The sequence below is a fragment of the Sturnus vulgaris genome, chromosome 14 (genome assembly GCF_052056855.1).
Source record: "Sturnus vulgaris isolate bStuVul1 chromosome 14, bStuVul1.hap1, whole genome shotgun sequence".
In the NCBI taxonomy this organism is placed as follows: Eukaryota; Metazoa; Chordata; class Aves; order Passeriformes; family Sturnidae; genus Sturnus; species Sturnus vulgaris.
In genome coordinates this window covers 11,263,096-11,290,206 of record NC_142256.1, presented here as the reverse complement: position 1 = coordinate 11,290,206, position 27,111 = coordinate 11,263,096, and the positions used below count along the sequence as shown (strand labels likewise).

Here is a 27,111-nt window from a genome sequence, read left to right as displayed (position 1 = left end):
CTGCACCATGCACAGCATCTGTGACAACATCCAGGCACCCACATGCTCCACGGAAAAGGAAACTGGGCATGCTGAGCACCTCCAGCACTGCCAGGACTTTGTGTTTGGTGGTGGATGAGAGTTTCTTCTGGGCCCTGACTGCACAGACTGTGCTGTCCATAGCTGGTCCCTGGGGTAGGACAGATGCAGCCAGGGCTGCAGACACAGCACTGCATGGGGATCCTCACACGCAGGATGAGCTGCAGCATTGCAAACACTGCCAGAGTTTGGACAAGTATCATAGCTTTAATTACAACAGTAATTAAATGCTAATAATTATTTTAAACGTACCAGTAGAAGGGCATGAATAGGCTTAACGATGCCAGTAATTACTGAGCTTAAACAGCAACTGTTCCTCAGGGAAGCTTCGGGAATGGGAGTTCCTTGGGTATCGTTTAGGGGTCTCTGCCTCCCCCATCCCCACCATGCAGTGAACCAGAGCTCAGACTTGGCCACTGTGGGCGATGTTAAAGCTGATACCTGCGGTGGGGGCGGGTGCCCTGGAGGGGCCCTGAGGGTACAGGACCACGGCCACCCCATCCTGCACCACTTGCTCCAGCCCCTCCTGCCCCTTCCCACATCAGGAGCTGAGGACCCCTCGGCTGCTGCAGCATCTCTGAGAAGAGCTGCCTGCCCTGCCAGACAGGACTTTCTTCTTCCCAGACAGCCCTTCCAGCCCCCACTGGCAGGCGGGCAGGGGGCCCACAGCAATGTGGAGAGAAATCAAAACTCACCAAGCGTCACCATGTCTGGCTCCAAAATTTATTGAGCTACAAACACACATCACTCAAGAGCACCAGGTCTGGAGGAATGTGAGGAACCAACCCCCTTCCATTAACAGGGGGCAGGAGCTTCAGCTTCTGCTTGATTTGAACACAGACAACACCCCAAACCCAACAGAAACAACACTACAGCAGAATTACAAACGGTAACGGCGCAGAATTTACAAAAATATAAATAACCTATTCATAACCTTAAAGAAAAATAACATCTACCATAAAAAACAACATGTATTCCCTTGGGTAAATCATGGCTACAGAAATGTAGTGATTATTTTTTTTTAAAAGCACCAGAGTCTGAAGTATTAACTGATCCAACACAGAGAGGGTATCTCCCCCTCAACACTTGCAGACTCTTCCAAGAAGTGTGCCCTGATCAGTACCACCAAATTTTCTTCAGTATTGCTTATTTCTGTAAAAGCACATTGGAGGGACAGCTCTCATGAGCCCCCAGTTCAGGAACAGCACCCGAGGGATGTTCACCAATTGTTCACACGAATAAACACTTTAACAACAGTGAAGTATGTGCCTATTTTAAGTCTATGCTTAAGAGCTTCCCAGAACAGGGCTGGATTTAAACTTATCATACAAATTCCTCTGCAAATCAGACTTCCAGGCAAGACTGGTGTGGAAACCAATCACTTGTAAAAAAATAACCCCATTGCACTGGAGTGTTTCCACTGTTCAGTTCTTGCTCAAGTTTGCACAGATGCAGAGTTATTTGATTTCTTTCACCTCTCTGCAAGCCATGCCAGCTTGGCACAAATGGTTTCCTGAAGCTGTGACGTGAGATCCAGCACTAGAGGAATTTCCCTACCTTTACATTCCATGTATTACGTTGAAAATACTATTAAAAACCGAAAGTCAAGTATCAAGTCCATTGGTTCTCCACTGAAGCAGTTCCCTGCTCAGGGATCACCGTTGTTCTGATGTCAGAGTCACAGCATCATCCCTGTTTTCAAGGCTCTCATGGTTCCCTGAGGGCTCTGTCTGGGCTCAAGGCAGCCTGGCCAAAGGGTCTGAGGGTGGGCTAAAGGCTACCTGCTGAAATTTTGGCCTCTGTAAACACAGCTAGTTTTGTCACCACAGCTGAAGGCAGGTGCCTGCCATGAGCACAGTGAGAGTGGGGAGCTGGGGGAGCCTCACTGCTGAAAAGCCACATCCCTGTGCAGTGCCCAGCCCTGCTGGAGCACCAGCCACTGTGACTTGCACCACGTGTGAGGCTCTGTGGGAGAACCCAGAACAGTTCAAACACACCTCAAACCAGTCCCTGCCTACCAGTGCTGAGGCAGCACAGCCTGTGGCACAGCCAGGGCCTGAGGGGCAGTGCCAGTGGGGCAGGAGCTGTGGCATGGCACACACCACCCTACACACCCTGTGTGGCACAGCCCACACCCATACACAGCACAGCACACACCCTCAAGGCAGGGGTTAAATTTTGACTGTAATATTGCTCAGACATCAAACAACTGAAAAATAATGTTAAAGCCATGAAGAAAAAAGGGGCTGATTTTTTTATAAAAGTGAGAAAAAACCCCAAACAAATGAACTAAAGCCTCACTCCATTTGCTTGGCCCAGTGCCCCACCCTGGTACACCAGTGGAGCTGCCCAGCATGTGAAGAGATTTGCAGCACACACTGGTGACCCGTCCCCATTATCCACAGCACAAATCTAACAGCCCTTCCTGCCCATCTCTTGCTCCTGACACTGCCATCCTGCCTGGCTGCCACTGCTCTGCACACTCCGAGTGACCACACACTGGTGACACAGGAACACAGAGGACAAGCTGTCCAGTCCAGTTCCAGCTTCAAAGCCAGGGCCAGTAAACCGAGCGGCAGGGAGGCTCTTACTCAGATGCAGTGGGTGAAGTTATTTTCCTTCCCACTGGAAGTGACTATGTCCACAGAGGGATTAAATATTTATTGGATTTTGTGAGGTGATTAAGCCCAGCAGTCTCCCTGCCACAAAAAAGCCTCAAACAGGAAATCCCTGGCCCCAGGCTGTGTGTGCTATAGCAACATTCCGAGCTTCTCCCTAGCAGAGTCTGACTAATCCTGGCCCCACATGGCACAAGGTTCAACGCTGTGGGTCTTGGGGAGCAAAGAGCAAAAAAATAACTTTGACTGTGGAAGAAACAAGCAGTGAGAGAAATGTCAGGTCCAGCTGAAACTGTCCATGCCTTCACTTATCTGAGCACATCCTGGGTGCTTTCAAGCCCCTACATCTTTAAACAGGGAAAGGAAACACCAGCAGCTCCCTGGGTGTGGGGTCTGCCTTCCTAGAAGGGCACCCGCTCCTTGCTCCTGTGGTCAGATGAAGGAGAATTCTGTGGGCTCAGCCGAGGCTGGGGGCAGCAGGCAGTGGGGTAACAGTGCCACTTGCTGGTGACCACCACACCATCGGCTTGGCCTGAGACCCTGGTGACAGGCAGGACAGCAGAAAGCACTGGGCAGTGAAGGACAAAGCAACAGAGGCAGAGCGAGCACCGCCAGCTCAGCCCATGATGCTGCCTGGGAGTCTCGGCACAGCTCGGCTGACACTTATCACAGAATATCCTGAGCTGGAAGGGACCACAAAGATCACGGAGTGTAACTCCCAAGTGAATGGCCCACAGAGGGATGGAACCCTGAGCCCTGTGTTTCCAGCACCGTGCTGTCAGTGCTGCTGGGCGCCGAGCCACTGCTGCAGCTGCTCTGCCTCTGCGTGCCTGCCCGCCCCCGCGCCGCTCTGCCCCGCTCAGGAACGTGTCCCTGCAGCCCCCGCTCCGGCCAGGGCCACCAGCAGAGCCCCAGTGGCCAGGGCAGACCCAGAACAGCCCAGCTGCCTGCAGCCCCCCGGCTCAGGCACAACACTGAGATCAAGGTGACCGGCGACAGCAAGACCGTGGCAAGTTATGACAAATCCCCCAGGGTGAAATACCAAGCAGAAGGGTGCTCCCCCTTCCCAGTAGCAACTCCCAGGAATGAGAAATCAGGCCATTTTTAGGCAGAAAAAAAAAAAGAAAAATATTATTTTAAGAGGAGGAGCTTCTGGAGGAGCTCCTGCTGTGGCCGGCACAGGAACGTCACTGCTGCCTGTGACCACAGTCACAGCTTCAGCCCTCAGCTGCCACCCGTGGTGCAGTGTCCCTGCCCCTGACACTTTGTGCCACCACAGCAGTTTGAGAAGCCTTGGAGGCAATGGGCAGTGAACAGCCACAGGGCTGGGGTGAGCCAGCACCTGCCCATGGCCAACAGCCACAGTCCCAATGAGGACTTAACATCAGCTCATCCCGGGAATCAGTCTGAAACTCATGCCAGGATGCTACACTGCACCACAAATGGACACAGGAGGAAGGTGCCAGGGTGGCACAGGAGGGAAAAGGCTGGAGCCTGGCACATCAGCCATGGTCAAGTCCTCTGCCAAGGAAGTCACAGCACAGAGGGAGAGAAGCAACTGAAAAGTAAACTGAGAAAGTGGCAACTGGCACCCAGGACAGCAGAGCCTGGGCCAGAGGAAGGAAAGGAAAGCTGGAATGGAAGGCAGGAGATGGCTGGGCTCATAGGAGGGCACTGCCCATGGACACTGAGCCCCACGGCTGAGGGACCCCATGGCAACAGCAGGGCAGGACAGGGCTCACTGCAGAGCCAGAGCACCACAGCATGGGCAGTACAGTGACTGACAGGCAAGGGTGTCACAGCCAGAGACAAACAGCCTCTGGAGCAGGGAAAAGGCACAGCTGTGCTTCCTGGAACCCCTGTGCAGAGACGCCCCGTTGTGTCCTTCCATTCCACGATGCAGAGACCATCCATGTCCTCCTGCCACGCACACCAGGGAGGTTGTGTGACTGCAGGCCACTGCAGGGTCCTGTCTCACACGAGCAGCAGTGCACGGAGCTCCCTCTGTGCCTGCCCGTCCCCTAGCGCTGGCGGTCGGGCGCGGCGCTGGCTGTGAAGTGGTCGCAGAGCAGCAGCAGGGCGTCGAAGCGCTGGAGCCGCTGCAGCGCCTGCGCCAGCAGCGGGACAGTGACCGCGCCTCCCACCTGCGTCAGGTGTGCCACCAGCTGCTCAAACCCCGAAATGCGGCCCAGCAACTGGGGCATGAGCCCCAGCTCCAGGGCCACGTGGCTGAAGTTCTTCACGCCGTTCAAGGAAGGGTCCAACAGGAAGGCGAGTGACTGCACCAAGGAATGAGGCAGCTCTGCTATTGGGAGACCTGGGGGTAGCAATACAGCGAAGCTGGGTTAGCACCCATCCCACCCAAACAGGGTGAGGGCAAAGAGAACAGCCAGCCTCCAGCCTCAGCCCCTGCTGAGCAGGTGAAAGACCACCCTGCCAGGGCAAGTATCTCCTCTAGCATCACTTTTAGTGCTCAGCAACGTGGAGCTGGCTCAGTCCTGGGTTAGCTGGTAACTGGTGACAGCTGGGCCACCTGCCCATAGGCCACTCAAGGTAGCATCACAGAAAATATACCTTGGGGACCAGCACCAAAGGCCACAAGTCAGGTAAGTCCCTGGTGGGGAGATGGTGGGCTTCTGGAGGAGCTCCCTTTCAAGAACCTGCCTCTGATATGCCCATACTTGGAGTACAAAGGTGACACGGAAAGGCCACTTACCTTTGGCCGTGCTGCTGATCTGTGTCACCAGGCTCTGGGCATCATCCACCTGGCGAGACAAAGACCCCAAGGTTGGTGGCAGTCTGCTGAGAACAGCAACGCCTGGCTCTGCTCCCAGGGCTCAGGGAATGGTGCTTCTCCTCCAGCCTTACCACCCCATATTAATGTTCCCCAGTCCACGTTCCTACCCCTATATCAAGCCCAGCCTCTGTGCCTGAGCCTTGGGCAACTGGCAGTATTTCTGAGGAGTGATGAGGCTGGAGGAACTTACCGGCTGCTCCCCAGGTGGGATTTCGGCCGTGGGCAAGTGATGAGCCCCCTCCTGCACCACCCCAGAGCTCTCTGCTGGAATCCTCTTCATGGCCCGGCTTGCTGCATCCTCCAGCCGCTCACCACCCACAAACTCAGCCTGGCTGGAGAACTTCTGGAGGTCCAGCTCAGTGCACTCCACGGGTGCATGAGGCCACTTGTGCTGCATCTCAGAGGCACAGGACGAGAGGGGGGCCAGAGCCTCCACCGTGCCTGGCCGGCCCTGCCTGGGGGTGAGGGGTGGCAGGACCCCCTCCAGGCAGTCACTGTGGCCTGAGGCCCGGATGAGGGGCTGGCTTTCCAGGAGGCTCCTGCCCAGCTGGGCCTTGGAGGCAGTGCTGACTGCAATGGATGGTGGCAAATCCATCTCTGGCTGGAGAGAGGGGAGCTGGAGACCCACGGCTTCCCCATCCGAAATGAACTGCACTGCTTCCACAGGGCCTGGAACCAGAAAGCAGCACGAATCAGTGAAGCTCATCATCCAGCTGCATCCTTCCTGCCTAAGGGCATCTCATCCTGGGACCATGTGAGCTGGAGCCCAGCACCACCCTCCCTTCCCCAGGAAGGCAGCAAGAGCAGGTACCTTCTGCCTGCCTGTAGCATGGGCTCAAATTCTTCACACCCAGGCAGCAGGGTCCAGACATCTGCTCCTCACACAGGAACCTGCCGGGTGCTGCTGCAGTTGGGAACGTTGCTCGCTGGCCCGAGAAATTCTGAGTCCTCAGGAAGACTTTGAGGGTAGAGGAGAAACAGCCTGAGCAAAGATTTGGCTCGCTTCCCTAGCATGTCCTCAGCCCTGTGGTATGTCTGCCAGCAAGGAGCTGGGAGCCCAGCAGCTCCCTGGTATGCTGCTGGATGCCATCCTGCCCCAACCCTGGCCACCAAACCTACACCCCTCTTCATTCTGCAGCCAAGAGCCACCCAACCAGAAAATCCTCAGGAGGGAGGATTGCCAGTTCCGACTGTGAAATGCCTCCCCCCGCCCCCCCCCCTCCTGATGGCCCTAAGAAGGAGGGAGGCTCCTCTGTGTCAGTGAGCAGGTAAAGCACATGAGAAGTCCTGCAGGCATGAGAAGCAGGATTTGACTATTCTGTATGAACTGGGGAGTCAGCTGTGTCACTGTGCTGTGAAAGCAGCAAGAAGGGGCCACAGGCACAGGTGAATAGCACAGCAAGGAGGAGAGCACCAACTCACCTCTCTGGCACTGGCTTTTCCAGAATCGCTTGCAGTAGATGATGGAAAGTGCCAGAAGCACCAGGACAATGATGACCAGGGCACTGCTGGTCAGTGCAAGAAGGGCTGTGTCCTGTGGTGGTACAGTAGGGACAGCGACCTTCACCAGGCTTGTTCTGGACCGACCTGCAAACATCATCCACAAACTCTGAGGCTTGGACCACCCCTTCCCTGCCCATCCCTCATCACATGCCATGACCAAGCCCCCTCCAGCAGGGCTGTGGCTCCCCCTGTGCCCACATCACCAGCCCCAACCCCACCAGCGTGGGGGCACCTACACTGTGGCTCAGAGGATGGTGTCTGCTTGGTGCAGGGAATGCACTCCCACTCCAGCTGCCCGCTGATCCGAGCCTTCCTGTAGAACCTGCCAACAGAGAGAGACAGGCTCAGCACAGCCTGGCCCCACTGAGCTCCCAGCACCCTGGCTGTGCCACCCACCCCACAGCAGACGGCCACAGCTGACCCTGCACTCCTGCCTGGCTGGTGACAGGACAACAGGGTGGGTGAGACAACTCATGGCTGGCTGGAGGCACATCACATCTAATTGTTCATGTCTAGCTATTTGTCAAGAAGTAACATTTTCCTAACAGCCCCCCCACCCCTACTTCTGCTAAAGTGGATTTTAATGATTAATAACTCCCCACAGGGCCAGGAACACCTCAGCTACAGCTCTGTCTGAGAAGAGGCTCAAACACCAGAGCCCTGACTCCTGTCCCAGGCTCACCGCTGGCCAGCGGTGTCTGCAGCACCTGCACTAGGCACAGGCTGCCTGTACACAGCCATTTCATTCCAGTGACCCCTTAAACCCCCTCTCTGGGGACTACCAACCATAGTGGTCTGCAACCCCTCATCTCCCATGGCTCAGCCACCCTGGTGTCTACAGAACAATCTGAGTCTGGAAATTCTCTTTCACGGCTCATTTACAAGAACCTTCAGGCTCCCTTCCCTGGAGCTACTAGACCCAGCAGACGGGTCTGCCTTCCATGTCATTAGCAGTGTCCTCACAGAGGCATCACTGGGTCACCAGGCTCCTCTTAGATCCCCTGTGGGACCGTGGGTTGTGGGGAAGGATAAAGATTTGACAGGAAGGTTTTACAGATATGTATATATAATAGAAAGATTTTTGAATGTAGAATTTGAAAACGGAATAGAAATTATAGTAAGTTTTGATATAGAAGAAAGGAATTGTTAAGCCAGTTTTACTGGATAACTAAGAAGTTAAAGGGGAAAATAAGTTGGAAGGGGGTTTTATGACTTGGAGTAAAGGATAAATTTTCTTTAAACAAAAGATGTTTTTATGAAGCAAAAAGATTTTCACTGGCAAACAAGAAAGCCAATGTTGTAAGTAAAGAAAAGATTTCAAAATTTTCTACTGCAAGAAAACTGAAAAACGACTTCTAGCTTAAACTGCAACATACAAACTTTTTGTGATTGGAATATAGTTACATGAATATGGTAATGTTAGTAGTTGATAGGCTATAGGTAATAGTAAAAATATTGATTGGCTGTCATGTATTAAGATGCTTTACAATGAAGAGTATATAATACCAGAACTAGAGTTGCCTTCAGGCGAGCCTACAGCTGATGCTGACCTGCCGTAGGCCAGGCTCTTGTCACCCACACCTGTGAATTGCTTTATCATCTGAATGCAATAAACAGCATTTTAAAGAGCCAGTCTGGAGTCCTGCATCCCTGGGGTGAGCTCAGGTGAGGCCCCCTTGGCCCAGCCCCTCCCTGGCTGCCCGCAGGTGTGGCTGAGGTGGCTCTGCCCTCTCACCCTGGCAGGCACTCCCCGCAGACTGCATCGGCCGTGGAGGTGCAGTTGGATTTCTGGTGGCGATTGATGAGGGCACAGGACAGGCAGGGCTTGCAGCCGTGGTGTCCCCAGCGGTCCTTGAACTTCCTGGGAGGGCAGGCCACACACTGAGCGTCCCCTCCGCTGCCATCACCGCAGTCCTGCAAGGCACGAGGGTGGGGACGTGGCTGTGGTGAGGGGACACCGTGGTACCCAAAGGTACTGAGGGAAATTGTCCCTTCTTTGGGGACAAAGCGTGGCAGAGCCACACCGTTCACATGGGGTCCTCAGAGCCTGGCTGAGAGCAGCCACCAGTGCAGCTCCCAGCAGACACCTGGGGACCCTGTCTGCTGCCCAGCTGGGGCCCTCTGGTGTGCTCTGGGTGCTGGAAAGCTCCAGCAGCACCACGGCCCAGGAGGCACCCCCAGGGGAACCCTGCTGCCTCCCACCAATCCAAGCCTCCCATCACTGAGGCCAGGCTGGGATCCCACGCAACAGGATCCTGCTGGCACCCACCCATGTGCAGCTCAGACATGCAGGGTGACCTTACTTGGGGCTACAGAGCAGAGGAAATTTCTATTTTCACCAGCAAAAAGGAAATCAGGTTGCTCCTTGTGCTGCCTTAAATCTCTCACCACCTCCTGCTTCCATTGTCTCACCCTTCTACCAGGGTAAGTGAAACAATCCACCATCCCACCCTACCAATCTCAGCTCTTCCCCACATGCTGGGGCCTGAGGTCATCTTTCTGAAGGGAGGCTGGCAGAGAAATAACCCAGCTGTGTCACCCATGATGATTTCTGCCCCTTACAGAGAAGTCAATTTACCTTGGAAAGCTCCTGCCCAGGCATGCACTTTCTGCAGGGGACACATTTCTTCTGGTCATCCAGGTACTCACTCTCTTGGCAGGCCATTGTGCTGAAGAGGAGAGAGAAGCTTGGGGATGAGAGAAAGAGAAAGCAGAGACATCAAAGCCAGCCCTAACACATTTGGGATGAGCAGTGTGCCCATCTCTGGGTGAACATCTCTACCTGGCCAGGACAGCAGCCAACACTGCTGAGCACCATGGGTGGGATTTGGGCAGGAGGTAATTCCTGCCCACATGGCTCCATCAGTCCCAGGCTTCCCAGCAAGGCTGGTGATGAGCTGCCCCATTCTGTTGCCATCTCATAGCCTCACAATGCAGCAAATGAAATTTTAGTCGCAGTATTGAAGTACTGACCACTAACTGCTCAGGTCACCAGTGGATTCTGCCAGCCCCAGCCATGGCTCTGGGTACCAGAGACAATCAGTAGAGAGCTTGGCCTCAGCAAAGCCCCAGCTTCAGGATCCAGCAGCCCAGCTCTGGCCAAGGAGGCTGCACTGGTGTGACAGCACCAAATGCTGGTGGCTGATGTGTCCCTGGCAGAACAGGACACACTGCCCCACACACACCCTGCACCCACAACAGAAAGGGACACACACACAACCGTGGTCCTGCTGCTCCACTCTGGAGCTGGGCAGTCACTCAGGCTCTTGCTCTGTGCATGTTTCATCTCTGCATGGTATCACTCACAGCAAACTCAGAGGACCAGCAGAACAAGCTTTCACCTCCCTCTGAAACACCCTCCAGAGCCTTCCCGAGGTGCATTGATGGCTGAGCAGAAGGTAACAACAGAACCAGCCCAGGAGACACAGGGCCACACTGTCAGTAAAGACGGCTCAAAGGGCAGCACAGGACCAGCATCTCAGAGTAAGCAGTTCAGACTGAAGCTGCAAAACAGAGCAATTTATTTGGAGTTTTGGGGATGCCCGATTATTTCTACAGACTCATGGGTTCTTCCCATGATGACAGACAGGGAATAATATCCACTTTCACTAGACCAATCTCCACATTGCTTTTCCTATTACCTTGTGCAGAAAATCAGGAGAGAAACTGTTTAACCTGCCTTGGGAGCAAGTTCTCAACACCCATCAGGAATAGTGAACATTCCTGATGTGTTCATATCGTTCATACAGGAACAGTGAATATTCTATCAGGAATAGCCTGAACTGCCTAGGAGAGCCTGGCACTTCAACCAAAGCCATCCTCTGGGAGGGAAGCTCAGCCAGATGTCTGACCCCTGCAAGGCTCTTGCAGCAGAGGGGGATCATCTACAGGACACCCAGCACCTCCTGCCACAGCTCCTTCCCCTCCCATAGCAGCATTCCTCCGCAGGCTTTTTCTGCCTCCTCTGCCTAATCCCACCACTCCCTTGCCGGTGCCTTTTGGAAGCGGACACTTGGCTGGGCTCCCCCGAGATTCATGGGAGATGAGGTCTGCCCAGACTGCACAGCTCATGAGTCACCCTCACGTAGCTCCTGCACATGGGCTGATACAAGGATCAGCAGCCAAGCACTGGGGGACAGACCAGGAGGAGCTGAAGGGACTAAATCCATCCTGCAAGCACCTCAGGAGGGGCACGGGCAGAGCTTATCACCAGCATAAAGGTTCCTGACACCATAAATAAGAGTTGACATCATCTCAGAAGGTGAAGAGAGACCCCAGCATCACTTCCCCAGGAGATGCACAGGGTTTGGTGTCAGGGTTCAGCTACAGCTTGAATGCAGGAGGGAAAATAAAAAGCAAGGAGCCAGGTCCCAGATGAATGACACACAACTCCTTTGGGGGGCTGGCACACGGGGCAAGTGTCACCCAACTGCGCTGGGAGGCAACAGCATGCCAGGGACCTGAGCCCAGCCCCTTGGTGAGTTCAGTCCCCACAGTCCCCACCCTCCCTGGCAGGAGGTGCCCCTGCCTGATGTGAGGGTCAGCACTGCTGATGCTCAGGTCTGGAGTTTGGTTCAGGCTTTTGCTCCTAATAACAGCACAAGATGAATGAAGCAGAATTGCAGGCAACAGGAAAGGAGCCCAGACACCAGAGCATGGAGAGCAAGGGGCTGATTTTTACCTGTTCTCCAAAGTGATGTAATGCAAGGAAAAAAGCACTGGCAGAAAAAACCTCAACAAAACAAACAAACAACCAACAAAAACTTAACCAACCAAACAAACAAAAAAACACCCAAAAAACCAACCAAACAAAAAAACCCAAACCAGCAGAGTTTTGGTGAAACTGTCCTGTGAACACAACTTTGCCACTTCCTCTCATATATTTACAGGATTTCCCAGCCGTTCAAACAGCCAGCAGCTGAGACAATGCCCTCAACGCCCCCTCCCCACAAGAACCCGGTTTAAAGCAGTTTGCCAAATACAGAAAGTTACACAGGCCAAAGGAATCCTGTGTCAGAGCTGCTCCAAGCACAAGGACGTCTGCCAGGATGATGGAATCACTCAGGATGGAGGAGCCAGCCAGACCCAACGTGCCAGCAGGATACTGGGCACAGGGCAGGTCTGCTGCTGCTCAAGCGTAGCCACACAGGGAACCAACATTTTCTTGAATATCTGGCATGGAATTCAAAGCTAGGGGATCTTTGTACTTCTTATTTCACCACCATCAGACCCAAGACATTTGATTTGTATGTGAACCACCTGGTGCTGCCCTGGTATGGCAGCAGCCTTGAATCACCTAATGTTGGACTGAAACAACTGGTCTTACTGAGGCTAAAGGGAAAGCCAAAACCAACAACTCCCACCTCTTTGGGAACCGCATGGAGTCTCCCCGAGACTGCCAGAGCTGCACAATTTATCTGCCTAAGGGGAATATAAAAGTGAAATGGTAACAATGACTATATATGGGACACAGTATCAATGTCGTTAGCGGTTGAGAGGAATAAGAATCTCCTGCCATCAGTCCCAGATGCATGAGATCTAACTTAAAAACATCATTAATTTGTTAAAGAACCCTTTTATTGCCTTAAAGGGACATCCTGCCTGAGCAGGAGAGCAGAATGGGCTCCCCACTGCATCAGCCCTTAAGATACCAAAACCACGAGCTGCTGAACAAGTTTTACTGCATGAGATAAAATTTTTCCAGCAGTGCCACAGCATGAGCTGCAGTTCATCCTCTCTGTGACAACACTACAGCTCAGCCATTGTCTTTTCTCCGTGAAAGTGTAATTAAAAAAAAAATAAAAATTGGCCGTATTGGAATCCAATCTATTTCTTTTGTGTGCAGCTAAAGGATTCTGGGAGGAAAACAAGGGTGAGGAAAATAATAAGTGAAAGGGTAGAAAATGAAAGTAACCAGTGAAACCTTCAGTGCTGCTGATTCTCCCCATCTGCCCAGCAGGTACTGGGGCAGGGGGGGCTGGCAGGGATGCAGGCAGGACAGGAGGAGATGGGGTGGGCTGCTTCCCATGCCAGCACAGACCCTGTCCCCTCCAGCCATGGGACAGGAGGTGCCCAGACACCCACACGGCAGCAGTGGCTCTTCCATGTCACCACGTGAGCCAGCACACACAGTACAGGAGATTTCTACTCTGCTGCAGGACTGACTGGCACAGTCAGACAGCACTCTGAGACAGATGAGACACTTGTATACATTGGAACCTAAGAACAGAGAGCTGAAATCCTAAATAAGAACTGCAAGTGAAAAAAAATGCTATCTGGAAAATATGAGTGCATGCCTCATGGTTGGTCACAGCCAGTTCCAGTCTCCTGCTCAGCCATTCCCTCACTCTGGTCCAGGCAGTGTCTCCCCATCTCTTTGTGCTACAAACCGTGGTGGGAGGGCCATGCAGCAGTGGCACTCCTCTGGGCAAAGGGCTTCTCACAGAAGCAAAGAAGAGGAAAAGGTGGAATCTGAGGCTTTCCACGTGGCTTGGAAATCAGTAGATTTCCCAAACTGGAGATTCTGTGCACACAATTGCCCACTAATTGTTTTATCTGGAGTGGCTGATTTGCTTTAAATGAAAGCACCGTGTGCTCGGGTGGGAGAGGAAATGCTCCGGGCTGCTCTCACACCTCTAACACACAGCAGGAGTCCCCAGGGCACAATGCCCACTTGCCAGTGATTTTTGCCAAGTTAGTGCTGCCCACCTTGGAACCCCACACTCTGCCTTACCACATATCTCGAGTAACACCTCCAAATCTCCTATCCATTTACATAAAACTTTGGATTTCCAGCTGTTTTTTGCCCCACACCTAATTCTTAGTAACTTTCACTACCTTCCGACAATAATCAGAGAACCACTGAAGCCATAAAAGCTCTCTGAGACCATGGAGCCCTGCACGGCTCAGGCCACTATTAACCCAGTCCCCAAGTGCCACATCCACGCGTCCATTCAAACTCCTCAAACGGTGATTCCATCACTGCCTGTGGCTAGGAAAGAAAATTTTTTTGGGGGAAAAACTTGCTCCTAACATACGACCTAAACCTACCGACCCCGGATACGGCAGCCTCTCGTTTTTGGAAAAGCAGCCGGGGCGAGGCTGGCGGCGGGACGGCTGCGGGGGCAGCGCCCACGCGGTGCCGGCCGTGGGCGAGCGCCGGCCCAGCCCGGCTCGCCCACCGCCCCCGCCGGCGCCCCCCGCCGCCCGCTCGGGGAAGGCGGCAGCGCGCCGGGATATGCCCGGGCACGTCCCGGCCAGGGGCTCCGCCACGGCACGGCCACCCCGCATCACCCGCCCGGCATCCCCCGGGACCCCGGCTCCGGTGTCAGCATCTCTCGCACCCATCAGCCCGGTACCGCCCGGGCCGGTACCGCCGGCGCTCCGAGGTGATCCCGGAGCCGGCTCCAGCCCACGTGTATCGCTGCTGGGAGCGGGACCCGCCGCCGGTTCCTCTGGTCCCCCCGACCCCGAACTGCCTCTGCCCGGCGGTGACACCGGTACCGGGATGGGTCGGAACCACCGCGAGCGGGCGGGCAGGTGCGCGACCCCCACGGCTTACCTGGGTCCCGGTGCTGGCAGCAGGGTGCGGATCGGAACCGGGACCGGCAGAGCAGCGAGACCGAGATCGAGACCGGCAGGACCAGGAGAGGCGGCGCGGACCCGGACCGGCACCGCACGGGCAGTGAGTCGGCGGCTCCGCACAGAGGGGAGCGGGTCGGAGCCCGTCCCGTGCGGGCACCGGGAGTGCCCCGTGCCCCGCCCCGCTGCTCCATTGGCGGCGGCGCCGCCGGGGCGGGGCGAGCCCGGGGAGCGGCGCCGGCGGGGGCGGCAGGGGAGCGGCGGGATCGGGACCGGGATCGGGAGGCGGCGGGGCCGGAGCTCAGCACCCAGCGGAGTCTGGGCGCAACAAATCGGGGCGTCCCGCTGTCACCGCCCGGGCTGTGACACTGAATAACCCCCGGGTTTGCGGGACCTTGTTCCCGAAGAGCTGAGGTGGTCCGGCATTCCAGGTATGGGCTGGAGGCTGAAGGAGCCCCGGCCGTCCTTGTCCAGCAGTGGGGAAACCCACAGCAGAAATAACAAACTCGGGGGTTCCGAGTGCGGCTGTGGCACGCTCGGTGTGTGTTCGCCGTGTGCTCTGTGTGTGAGGTTTGTGTGGGCAGCACAGAGCGGCCCCAGAGCTGAGGGCTGCCAGGCTCGGCATGAACCTGTCCCGTGACTCACTCTCACCTCTGGGTGGTTCTGTGGAGCCGCACCGGAGGTATCCCAGGATTGCCGTGCAATGGCTGTCTCTGCCACAGTGTAAACCAAACTGGTGTGTGGAACTGAACCTCCTTGTGCAGGGGAAGTTAAATTTCCCGGTGACAGCCCTTAGTGCTGTCCCCGAACTGTTATTACTCAGTCCTGACCCTGGTCCTGACAGGACCCTACTGCTTTCCCAACCTCCGGGAAGGGCAGGATGGGCAATCACTGCTGCTCATTTCTGTGCCCTGGGCCATACTGGTTTCTATGCCAGGGTGAGTGGCTGAACTGTGTTTAGGTTTAAATCTGTTCTTTGGGGGAACGTTGGTCCCCATTTCTCTCTCTTTCCTTTCAAACTTCAAGCGCTCTCATTCCAGCCAATGCTTTTGAGAACTCTCCTCAGCTCCCCAGTGTCACTGTGCAGCAGCTTCAACAGAAGCCTGAATGTCAAGTTGGAATAACTGAAAGGATTTAATGAAATTCTGTTAAGCAGTCAACTTCACCAAATTATTGTGGTTGGAAAAAGCCTTTAAGAACATTGACTCCCAGTGTTAACCTAGCATGCACCGTGTTCGCCACTAAGCAGTGCCCCAAGTGCCACACCACACTCCTTTTGAACACCTCCAGCGATGGTGATTCCATCAGTGCCTTGGGCAATCTGTGCCTTAGCACTTTTCAGGGAAATTTTCCCTCATATCCAACCTGAACTTCCTCTGGTGCAAATTGGGGTCGTTCCCTCTCCTCCTGTCCTTGTTACCTGGCAGCAGAGCCCGACCCCCCCGGCTGTCCCCTCCTGTCAGGGAGTTGTGCAGAGCCAGAAATTCGCTCTGATCCCCCTTTTCTCCAGGCTGAGCCCCTTTCCCAGCTCCCTCAGCATCTCCCTATGGGATCTGCCCTCTCTCTCCCTATTCCCTCACTAACTGCTGGGATTTCTCAGCCCAGTGCTTCAGCGGGTCAATGACACAACCTCGCAGCGAGGGGAGCTCGGAGGAGCCTCTCTGGGCTGTGAGGATGATTCCAAGGAGCCGCTCTGGGCGGTGAGGATGAGGATGATTCCAAGGGGCCGCTCTGGGCGGTGAGGATGATTTCACCGCTCACACGGGCTGATGCAATCGCATCATTGCATCACCCGCGGCACGGGGGGGGTCCCGTCGCGGGACACGGGGACAGAAACAGCAGCGGCTGCCCTGCGGGAGCCTGGCAGCACAGAGGTGTCACTGAGCACGGTCCCCTCAGCAGGGACCGCCTGCAGAACGGGTTTCTGCTAAAAGCCGATCGCATCCCGGTGAAGGATGTGCCCGCCGAGCGTCCGGCAGCGGGGGGACACGGGCAGAGCTGCCCCACACCGAACTGCTGGGGCTGATTGCGGTGGTTTGGGGTTAGTTAGTGGTGGTTTGGGGTTGGTTAGTGGTGGTTTGGGGTTGGTTAGTGGTGGTTTGGGGTTAGTTAGTGGTGGTTTGAGGTTGGTTAGTGGTGGTTTGTGGTGCTTTGCCATAGTTTGTGGTTGGTTAGTGATAGTTTGTGGTGGTTTGTGGCTTGGTTAGTGTTAGCTTATGGTGTTTTGCGGTTGGTTAGTGGTAGGTAGTGATTGGATAGTGGTTGGTTAGTGATAGTTTGTGATGGTTTGTACTAGTTTGTTGTTGGTTAGTGATAGTGATAGTTTGTGGTGGTTTGTGATTGGTTAGTGGTGGTTGGTGTTAGTTTGTACTGGTTTGTGGTTGGTTAGTGGTAGTTTGTGTTTAGTTACTGGTGGTTTGTTGGTGATTAGTGATAATTTGTGGTGGTTAGTGGTGGTTAGTGATAGTTTGTGGTGGTTTGTGGTTGGTGATAGTTTGTGGTGATTAGTGGCTGGTTAGTGGTGGCCCTCACTGAAGTCCTGGGAATCCACACTGCTCAGACCAGGCTGAGCCCACCAGCTCTGGGTCTGAGACCAAACCAGGCAGTCCTGCTCTAATCCCAGTTCCTGTCTCCTGGGCCAGATGTTACTGGGGTGGATTATTTCCCAGCTCAATCAGCACCTCGCAGCCACAGCCAGGAGAACATCTGGGAGAGCTGATAATCCCAGATGCAGGCTGGGTCAGGTGGAGGGTTGTACAGCCAGCAGATTTGGGAGCGGTTTGCAGGCTGAGGCCCTAGAGATGTTAGCTTCAGCTTACAGAACCGTGTTCTCAGGTGTCTGGTGTTGTGCTGTGATCATCTGATAGCTCAGGGTCACGTTGTCTCCGTTAAATTGTAACTATGCTGCAAAATTAACTCAATTAATGTATTAGGAGTTAGCAAGGCCAGGAATTCTGAAGCAGAGATCAATTTTACAGTTTTTTTTTAACATACTGGATGGAGCGTTCACAACACTAGAGGGCACCGACACCAGGCAGGAATCAACTGGGGAGGCGAAGCAGATTGTGAGCACCCCCGCACACGGACACGTGGACACACAGACACAGAAATACCCTGCATTGGCACAGGGGAACCATCCCCTTAACACACCACGCGGTGCAGAAGTCAGTCTCTAGGAGTTGTTTTCCACAGCATCCTGCACGGCTGGATCCCGGGTGTTTCCGTGGGCGCACTGGGGCAGACAGGCACGGGCAGGACACGGAGCATCCCCGCAGGAGCTGCGGGAAGGGACAGGTCAGAGCGGTGCCAGCGTTTTCCCAGAGGGGAATTGTTGTGGTTTTGTGCTGCCAGAGGAATTAAGAGCTCGAGATCTCTGCTGACACCGCTCGGGCTTCTGCAGAGGCTACTCCGGTCTGGTGTCAGCAGAGGGCACTGGGTGATCGCCGGGAGCTGCCCTGGGAACACCAGCAGCTTTCCAAACTTCGTGTATGAAGGTCACAGATTCAGTTCTGCCTGTCCTTTTCTCTCCTTCTGTTGTTGCACTCAGTTTCACTCCTCCTCTCCTCTCCTCTCCTCTCCTCTCCTCTCCTCTCCTCTCCTCTCCTCTCCTCTCCTCTCCTCTCCTCTCCTCTCCTCTCCTCTCCTCTCCTCTCCTCTCCTCTCCTCTCCTCTCCTCTCCTCTCCTCTCCTCTCCTCTCCTCTCCTCTCCTCTCCTCTCCTCTCCTCTCCTCTCCTCTCCTCTCCTCTCGATTTTCTGGTTTCACTTGGTGCCACTGAGTCCATCTGACTCTTAGGACAGATGCAGCTCCTGTGATGTGGCCAGCACACAGTCCATCCATGGCTAAACAGAATCCAGCCCTAAATGTGTGTGTGCCTCCTCTGCCAGAACTGCATCTGGGATCAGGAATTGGCCTGAAACCCAGCAATAGCAGCAGCAAACTGCTGCCTAAAGTATGTCCTCAGGATTTAATGCAAATCAGCTTTCTTACCCACCTGGCAACAACAATGGCTGTGGCATTGTTATGGCATTATTACATTATTACAATTAAATAACATTTATTATTAACATTTTATTACAATTAAATAACATTTCAGCCTTTGCCCAACAAATCTTGCAGAGAGCTGTTTCAAGAGGACAGTCACAGCACGAAGGCAGCTGCAGTCAGTGTGATTTTTCAATGTACCATGATCTTTGTGCATCCTTTTGCTCTCACTTGACCCCACAGCTTCATTCTGTACAACTCATCATATTTTTTAATTGATTTTTCAAACTTATTTTCAAATCCTTGCGGGAGCTCCTCTCTGTATGAGACATGGAGTGTTCAGGGCCACAGGCATCACTTATTCCTGTTTTCCACTCAAAGTTGAGCTCAGACCTTTTATCCTAATATTGACCTATGGAAAGTGAGAAAAGCAGATTTTAAATTTTTTTTTTCACTGAAAAATTTCTGATCAGAAAAGGCTGCCCATGGCACACACAGCATCTTCACTGAAGGACACTTTCCAAGCTGGGTGCCATGTGTGTGAGAGGAAGCCTGTAGTTACCTTCCATCCATCTCCGTATTTATAGCCTTCATTTACAACTGGGTTATTGTTTGGTGGCCTTTTGTCTTTTCTTGGCAGTGACAATGACTTTTTCTGCTATATTACAAATGAGCAGCCATGTCCATGAGCCTGTTCCAGGGCATTTTCACAGCACGGTGATCACGGGCACAGGGCAGGCTGCTGCCAGGGCTGCTGTGCTGTGGGACAGGCAGCTCCAGCACTGCCAGGCTGGCATGTGGGGCTGCAAACATAGAAACTGCTTAAAGAGGGGCCCAGGCCATAATTTCTCTTAATGCACACCATGGAGGAAGCTGTCATTGTGTCAGTCTGCTCTGAAGGACTCAGTACTTCAAACATTTTTTGGCCCAGGCTCTTGGAGCACCCAGGAAAGTTGCTCAGGAGTCCAGGCAATGCCACTCTTGGATATGTTTCTTCCTAGGCTCATTTGCTTTTGGATGACAAAAGCAAACCAGATGATGTTTTTTTCCTCCTGCCTCCCGCATTTTCCCTGTCTGACATTGATCTGAACACTTTGGAACAGAAGTGTTCTTCTTGTTTTGCTCCCCCAGCTGCAGACCTCAGCTTTTCCAAATGCCCTGCTTCCCCAGAGGGTGAGATATGTCCATGGACAAGCACAAGCCCAAAGATTCCCCAGACCAGGAAGGCTTGTGAGGCCCAGCTCAGCAGAGCCCTGTGGGCAGTGTGAGGAGTGTGAGGTGTGTCTGATGAGCCCACAGAGCCCCTGGTGCCTGAAATGTTTGCTCAGGGCAGAGGGGAGGGTTGTCCACAGCTGCTTGTACCACTCTGGGCCCTGCTGGTGCAGGAGGGAACAGTGGACAAAGCCATCACTTCATTCCTTACAGCCTGCTTTGCCCTTGACCCTCTTGATCTTTTGAGGCAAGTATCAAATAATGCCACAGTGAAAACAAGCTACCACAGATTTATGACTTCAAGTCTTAATTAGATGGTTCTTTTGTAGCTGCTCACTCACTTGCAACATTCCTGGCTCCAGGGAGAAGGTAGAAGCAGGCAATACACACAGAATTGCTCTCCTGATGGGTGACTCCTCTGGTCTGGGGAGAGATCCCTCATCCTGTCACTGCTGGAAGCAGAGAGGTGAGGTTGGCTGGGCTGCCAGGACCCAGCCAGGAGCCAGCAGGGTCCTTCAGGCACCTGGCTCAGCTTCAACTCAAGATTTTGCATCTTGGTTTGAGCCTGGGCAGCAAGTGAGTCATAGCAGGGAGTCACTGTGTGATGCCTGCTCTGGCAATGGATACTCCTCAGCCCTCTCTGTAAAACCCCACAGCAAGAAGAGCCAGCCCTGATCAGGCTCACAGAACCATTTAGGTTGGAAAAGACCTTTAAGATCAATAAGTCTAACCATTACCCCAGTGCTCACACACACAATGTTACCTTAGGTTGTGTGAGGGTTCAGTTCCTGCTGCCTTCTGCTGAGAGCAGGCAGGGTTGGATTCAAACAGAGGATTCCTCTGCAAAATAAGAAACCCAGCAAAACAAGATTTCCTTCCTAGCAGCCCTTAAGTGAAAGTATCCTTTATCCTTTGCACTGTCCTCCTGCCACAGCAGTGTGTGAAAGCAAAGCATGTTATGTTTTATTCAGGGGGAAAGGAACAGTTCCCTGTGTGTACAACCAGTAGCTCCTCTCCATCACTATGTGAGTTTGACACTGTGATTCCCCAGCTGTCACCATCAGCTGCCATGAATAATTATCTCTCTCACATCATATTAAATATCACTCATTCTAACATCCCCTTTCCACTACTGATTTTCTTGTAGGAAACATATTTTTGCTCGGGGAGTGTACCTGGATAGTGCCATCCTGCAGGATGAGCTGCTCTCCCTGTAAAAGCCCCTTACTCTGACACCCATGGTGGTGTCCAACACCCACTGCCCTTTCCACTCAGAGGCAACATGTTGTGAATGCCAGGGAAGGTCTCCCTCTCCTTTGAATTTCTGTTCTTCTGCACCTTCCCTTAAATCTCTTCCCAAAATGCTTTGGCCATGTTACATGTAACCAGCAGTTACAAAATGTGATTTTCAGCTGCATTTACTAATCAATTAAAAAAAAAAATCAGTCTTGTTTGGGATAATCCAGAATGGGGGGGGTCTGAAATACTTGTGGTTCGTATTTAATGAGCAGATCCTTTCTGGCCACATCTGGCTCACCAGAGGCAAGTTTGAACCTGATTACATCAGATCCCTTTTACAGGGAAGTGTTACTGAATCAAGTAGGGGGTTTGCAGTGGAGGGGCTAAGCCCAGGTTTTTGGCTGTGCATTCAGATCACCTGCTTTCATATTCAGCCTATTTCCCTCTCACTTGCATGTTTTAATCTTCACGTTGTAGCCAAAACAAATTAAATTGACAATTAGAACTTGACCCACGCATTCAGTTATTGGCATGTTTCCTTTATTAAAGAAGAGATAAGTGAAAACAGAGAACAAATTATGCAGATAAGTATCAGAAAAGTCAAAGCTAATCATATCTCAGCATGTTCATGTGAGCGACTGGCACAGAATGCACTCCTGTCGGACTGAACCAACAAAATGAGTTTCTATCCCTTTTTCTTCTTCTCCACTTCCTCCTTAGACACAGAATCACAGCAGCACTGAGGCTGGAAAAGCACTCTGAGATCGAGTCCAGCTCCCCCAGCACTGACAAGGCCACCACTAAGCCATGTCCCCAGGTGCCACATCCACATTCCTGTTAAATCCCTCCAGGGATGGGGACTCCACCACTGCCCTGTGGTGCCCAGCTGTGCCAGGACTGCACAGTCCTTTCTGGAAAGAAATTTTCCCATATCCAACCTAAACTTCCCCTGGTGCGATTTGTGGCTGTTTTCCTTTGTCCTTGACACCCGTTTTCTGGAAAAAGAGACTGATCCCCACTTGGCCAAAAGCCTCCTTTTCTCCAGGCTGAGCACCCCCAGCCCCCTCAGCCACTCCCCTGTGCTCTTCCTCCCTGTTCCCTCACTAACTTCTCTGATTTTTCCACAGAAAATGTTTCACAGCAGCATTTCTAGGTTCATCAGAAATATTGTTTTTACCACGTCAGAGGAACACGTGCCTGAACTCCATGACTGGCTGCACCTGTGAAATCCCAGGGAAGCAAACAAAGTCGGGCTCCAGTGGAGCTCATCATGGGGACCACGGCTGAGGGATCACCTTGCAACCTGGATGACAACAAAGAGAAACTCACCAAGCGTGGAGGGGGGCTGATAACACCACTGATAGCAGAATGATTTGTTGATGAACAACATCAGCAAACAGCCCAATCAACCGGAGCAGGGTATCTTGGAGGGAACCATTCCTTTACAGATCACAACGTGTGAGGGAGTTTTAACCTCTCCAAGTCTCAGAATGAAGTGAGTGTCATCTACTTCAGTCAGGTGCCTTCTTCCCATGGAACAAAGGCCCTCATTGTCCAGGCAAAGCAAAGGCTAATTCCTGTGGGCCAGGGCACTGAGGCATGCTGCTGGCCCTTTGTTGGACAGCCATTAAGAGAAGATGTGGAACTTGGATTCTAACTGGACTGGCTGTGTCTTACTCAGTAACTAAACCCCTTGGCTTCCAGAAAATGCAATCAGCTTCCTCAGAACAGCACTCAGCTGCCAATTCCCATTCTCTCCTGGTACAGATGCCAACCTAGCTTGGAGCAAGAGGACAGGCTGGTGCAGGAGAATGCTGCAGGATGGGGTGGAACTGCTCCTGAGCCATAGCACAGAGAGAAGTGTGAACCCACTGCCCAAGCTCCAGCAGCTTGGGAACTACACCCTGATGCCCACATTGCTGCATGTGCTGCGTGGATGGTGAGAGCAGCAGAATTCTGGAGTGGCCTGAGCATGTTCAGAGCTGTGACTCTCCTTGCCAAACCATGGGAGTTGTGTGCCTCAGTACCACAGGCAGCATGTGCAAGCTGCAGTCTTGCACACTATTCCCACTCGATGATAAAAGAGAAGAGGCAGAAGAAAATCAGGATGCTTGAAACGACATTCTTAATGTCTTCCAAGTAATGCATAACATGTTTATCTGTTCTCAGTGAAGGTTAATATTGTGGTTTATATTTTGAATAAACGTACACCATTAAGAGCCTCTCCTCTGACCAGTAAATGTTTAAAGCACTGCTTCTTGAAAAATATCTTTTATGTAGTATTAGGTCCTGTCAGAACAGAGCCATGTGTCTTCAGAACTCATCATCAGTTTAGCACTTCAGACAGTGCCTCTCACTGAATTTTTTATCTCGAATCACCAATAAAAAATTTTTTATTCCCTAGCTCTGTTTCTCTTTTTGCCTGACTTCAAGCTTAACAGGAACTTTGACAAATTGTAATGGTTAAATACATTTATTTCCTCCTCAGTATGTCTGGCCCAATGAGAAATACAAGTGCCAAACCATTGCAAGGAAGCCTGCCTGCATGTCTGTGACCCAGCTGGGAGCAGAGTGTGCTCACATACATTGCCCTTCCCTCCTCTGGGATTGGGCTCCTGGAGGTTCCTCATGAAAGGGGGTGCATCCAAACAGGGCCTGTAAAGGGATATGCCCAGGGGAGGAACAACTAGCAGGGATTTTCACTCATCCCATCACAGGATGAATTAACACGTGCACTAACAGCTCCTGTGGCAGTCACTGACAAAGGCAGCGACACAGGGATGGCACAAATCTGCAAAGCAAACACCATAACAGAGGAGACACTTGATGCCACTAAAACCCCAGAACTGGCTCCCCTTGAAACCTCATCTGTGTGTGTGCACAGACACAGCAAACCACAGACCCTCCCAGCCCACACACTCTGGGACAGGTGCTCTCACCACCCGAGTCAGGGTGAGTTTTTGGGACAGAACTGTACCAGTGTAGTGACAGGTTTGGGCTCCAAGTGTCCGAGGCCAGCTTGGATGGGGCTTGGAGCACCCAGCTCTGGTGGGTGCTGCCCCTCCTGTGCCAGAGGGTTGGAATGAGAGGATCCTTCAGGCTCCTTCCAACCCAAACCCTTCTTTGCTTCTCTGACATTTTTTCCCTGTGCAAAGGGTGAGACAATGTGCAAATAACTGTCTCACAGAAGGAGTGATTCACTCACTGTGGAGATGCTGCAGAGCTGCCTGTGGTGAACAAAAGGTCCCCACAGTGCAGAGCCTGTCAGGGTCAGCACCAGCTTCAAATGTGTTAATTATGTGACTCTGTTTCCAGGATCACTGGTATTCCTGGAGCGGGCTGGGCATGGCACCACCATTCTTTATTACCAAACACTGCCAAAACTTGTGCACTGGAGCTGCATCCTGGCACTGACCCAGGTAAACACACGTGCGGTACATCAGGTCCATTACAAAATAATTTCTGTGCTTTTTGTGGTGCACCTCTGTCCCAGGGGAATAGGGAACATTCTTAAAAGGCAGCACTGCACACTGCCAGCTTCCCCACTGCTGCAGGCACAGCAGAGAGTGTCTTCCAGAGCAGAGGAGGCAAGGAGCAGTGTGCCTACCTTGTTTTTTTCAAGATGCACACCAAAGCAAGTCCGTGTTTTTCTGAGAGCAGTAAAAGACACTTTGGTGATTATTATCCTACAGAAGGAACTTTCTGTTGGCCAAACCTTGTGCATTACCTTTGTTGATTTAACTGCTGGATATCTGTGATTCCAAGAAGCTCAGCACAGCCATATCACATAATCTCTGTTTCCCAATGAACTGAGATGATCAAAGCTGGAGGGTAACTCGTAGGTGTTCAGGGAATGTCACACTCAGAGCTGACAGTAGACTGAGCACAGGATGCCACTGCACACCCTGTGCCAGGGCTCCTGCCAGCCAGACTGATCAAAGGGACTGAGGTTGTACCTCTGCCCCCCTGACTCCCCTGGAGCTGGGATCCCAGCCCTGCCCACCCCAAGGCACTCAGAGCTGCCAGGGGTCATAAAGGCAAAATTAATTTGGTCTGAAAGTCGTGCTGAGCAGACAGAGGGAGAGGCCATGTTCCCAAGGAGAGGGAAACTGGCATCATTCATGGCACTGGCATCTCTGCAGGGCTGAGCCTCCCTCCCTCTGCCCTCTCCTCCACCTTCAGCAGGGTTCCCTCAGCCTTGTTCCATAAGACAGCACTGGGGCAGAGAAGGGTCTTGTCTAGAAAGCCTTGCTGAGGAAATTCTTTTTCTTAAGGACAGCTGCTATGTACCATAAGGGTTAACCTAGGCAGTACATGATGAAGAAAAAGCCATTAAAATATCAGTGGAGAGATTTCCCACACCTATCTATCTGCATTTAATTGAAAGGAGCCTGTCTGGGCATGCTGTAAAGCTGTAAGAGAAAATGAGACATTCCTCTTCCAGCATTGGCACTGCTGCAGTTCTCAGGTCTGTGTCATTCCCTCCACATCTATGGTCTGGGGGAACTGGGACCATGACCCCAACAGCTGGGAAAAGTCAGTTTTTAATCCCTATATGAGGACACCACGGGGTTGGATAATGAGCTAAAATTTGTTAACATCATTTAAATACCCAGGAAAAAAATTAGAAACTTTCATATTGCTGAAATAATTTTTGCTGTGAGTGATGAAACAGGAATGTCTTGGCTTCTAGGCCTGGGCATGCATGTGTAACTGTGGTTCTGCATCACCCTTCTGTGTCCCCTTTCTTTATCACTTCTTTTTCCAGAAATCAATCTTGCATACAGAAATAATTGTATCTTGTAATTAAATCTCATCCTCTGGAAAGAAATCAGGTTTAACTCTGATTTATGAGAGTTAAAAAGTGTTATCTGCCCTGATAACGCTTTGAAATAAAAAGCTCCCAGCATGAACATTGTGCATCCTGCACCTCAAACAGCTATTTCAATATTAAACAGTTATTTCTAGTAACAATCAATAATAATGGAATTGCTCTTGCAGGAATAGAGCACAAAAAGGATTGCTCCTTTTCATTTGCTCATTAAAACTGCACTAACAAAAAAATACCATGCCTATATTTCTCTCTTGTGCCTGCCTTTACATGGATCCAGCCACGAATCTCTAAAATAACCCTGTCTAACATTAAGAGAGAAATAAACCTACCTCAAATTTTTTAAGAAAGAAAGTACATGGTCACCATTCCACGGATTTTAGTTCCATTTTCTTGGTATTTTATAAACAGGAAAAAAATGCAGTCGCAGTTATAAACTTGATATAAAATAAACTTTAAAGAAGGGGCAAGAACATGAACCCACATTCTGGTAGCAGTGAGATATTAATAAAAATCCCCCAAAGTTATTTCCAAAGACCTTTCTCCTTACCTCGTGTCACAAATTGCCTTGTACAGAGAAAAGAATTGGTTAAATATTTTGCAGGAAGATGAAATCCTGAGTTTCTTCAAGAAAAAGGGAGAAGCACATGGAGACAACTGCCTGAGCCTTGTGCTGCAGCTGGACATTGCCAACACACGGAATTTCATCCCTCATCATGCAGTGTGCAGGTTTTGGTTTCAGCTGTGGGTGCTGGATGACCAAATCCAAACGTCAGTCTCATTTGATTTGTCTTTTGGAGAGCAGAAATTTAAATCTCCCCCTCTTACACAGGATAAAAAAAAACCGAGCTCTTTTCAGAAATCTGAATAATGAGTGATACTCAAGCCCTGCCCTGTCTCCCTGGGGACTCTGACAGGCTGGACAACACCTTCACTATTTATTCTCCCTGCAAGAACATCCCAGCAGTGCCTACATCAGCACTGTCCCTTTCTCACCTGCATCCCTAGCAAGGGAGCCTTGACTCCCCATGGTGCTGCTCTGTCCAGCCCTGTGTGAGCAGCTCCTCATCCCCTCCTGAGCAAGAAAGGTCTGACAGGAACCTGGTGGGTCCAAGCCTTGCACAGTCAGAGTTGTCAGTGATGGATGAGACACCTCATGTGGGAGCAAAGCTCCAGTGTGTGGTCAGGCAGGCTCTGCCCATGTGCTGCTGCCAGGCTGGCAGGCAGGAGATGGGAAGGAGTCGAGGGGATGGAGCAGCAGCAGTGAAG

At 52.1% G+C, this 27,111-nt stretch overlaps 1 protein-coding gene and 1 long non-coding RNA gene across 3 annotated transcripts; one reads left to right on the top strand and one right to left on the bottom strand.

The window, feature by feature from the left end:
* Positions 1–779: 779 nt before the first annotated feature.
* Positions 780–14,717, bottom strand: EDA2R (ectodysplasin A2 receptor). 2 transcript variants are annotated; one of them, XM_014887810.2, is made up of 9 exons: positions 14,558–14,717; positions 9,575–9,683; positions 8,732–8,910; positions 7,233–7,318; positions 6,916–7,080; positions 6,305–6,451; positions 5,684–6,162; positions 5,413–5,461; positions 780–5,013 (listed from the first exon to the last, which is right to left on the bottom strand). In XM_014887810.2, the coding sequence occupies exons 2-9, from the start codon at positions 9,659–9,661 to the stop codon at positions 4,718–4,720; spliced, it is 1,488 nt and encodes a 495-aa protein (XP_014743296.1). In that variant the 5' UTR covers positions 9,662–9,683; positions 14,558–14,717; the 3' UTR covers positions 780–4,717. The 2 variants fall into 2 exon arrangements, with proteins under 2 accessions (XP_014743296.1, XP_014743304.1); XM_014887818.2 differs by having other exon boundaries at positions 9,575–9,665.
* A 127-nt stretch (positions 14,718–14,844) lies between these two features.
* LOC148222146 (uncharacterized) lies at positions 14,845–23,414 on the top strand. Its single transcript, XR_015806734.1, has 2 exons — positions 14,845–15,008; positions 22,139–23,414. It is a non-coding gene; the product is annotated as an uncharacterized LOC148222146 (long non-coding RNA).
* Positions 23,415–27,111: the final 3,697 nt, after the last annotated feature.

What these genes read in the sequence shown, in the direction of transcription:
- EDA2R (XM_014887810.2), bottom strand. Translation starts at nt 9,661, where the DNA reads ATGGCCTGCCAAGAGAGTGAGTACCTGGATGACCAGAAGAAATGTGTC. An exon ending in CTGGGCAGGAGCTTTCCAAG is followed by an intron (nt 8,911 to 9,574) that starts GTAAATTGACTT and finishes CGTGCCTTGCAG; the next exon opens with GACTGCGGTGATGGCAGCGG. An exon ending in ATGCTACAGGCAGGCAGAAG is followed by an intron (nt 6,163 to 6,304) that starts GTACCTGCTCTT and finishes TTCTGGTTCCAG; the next exon opens with GCCCTGTGGAAGCAGTGCAG.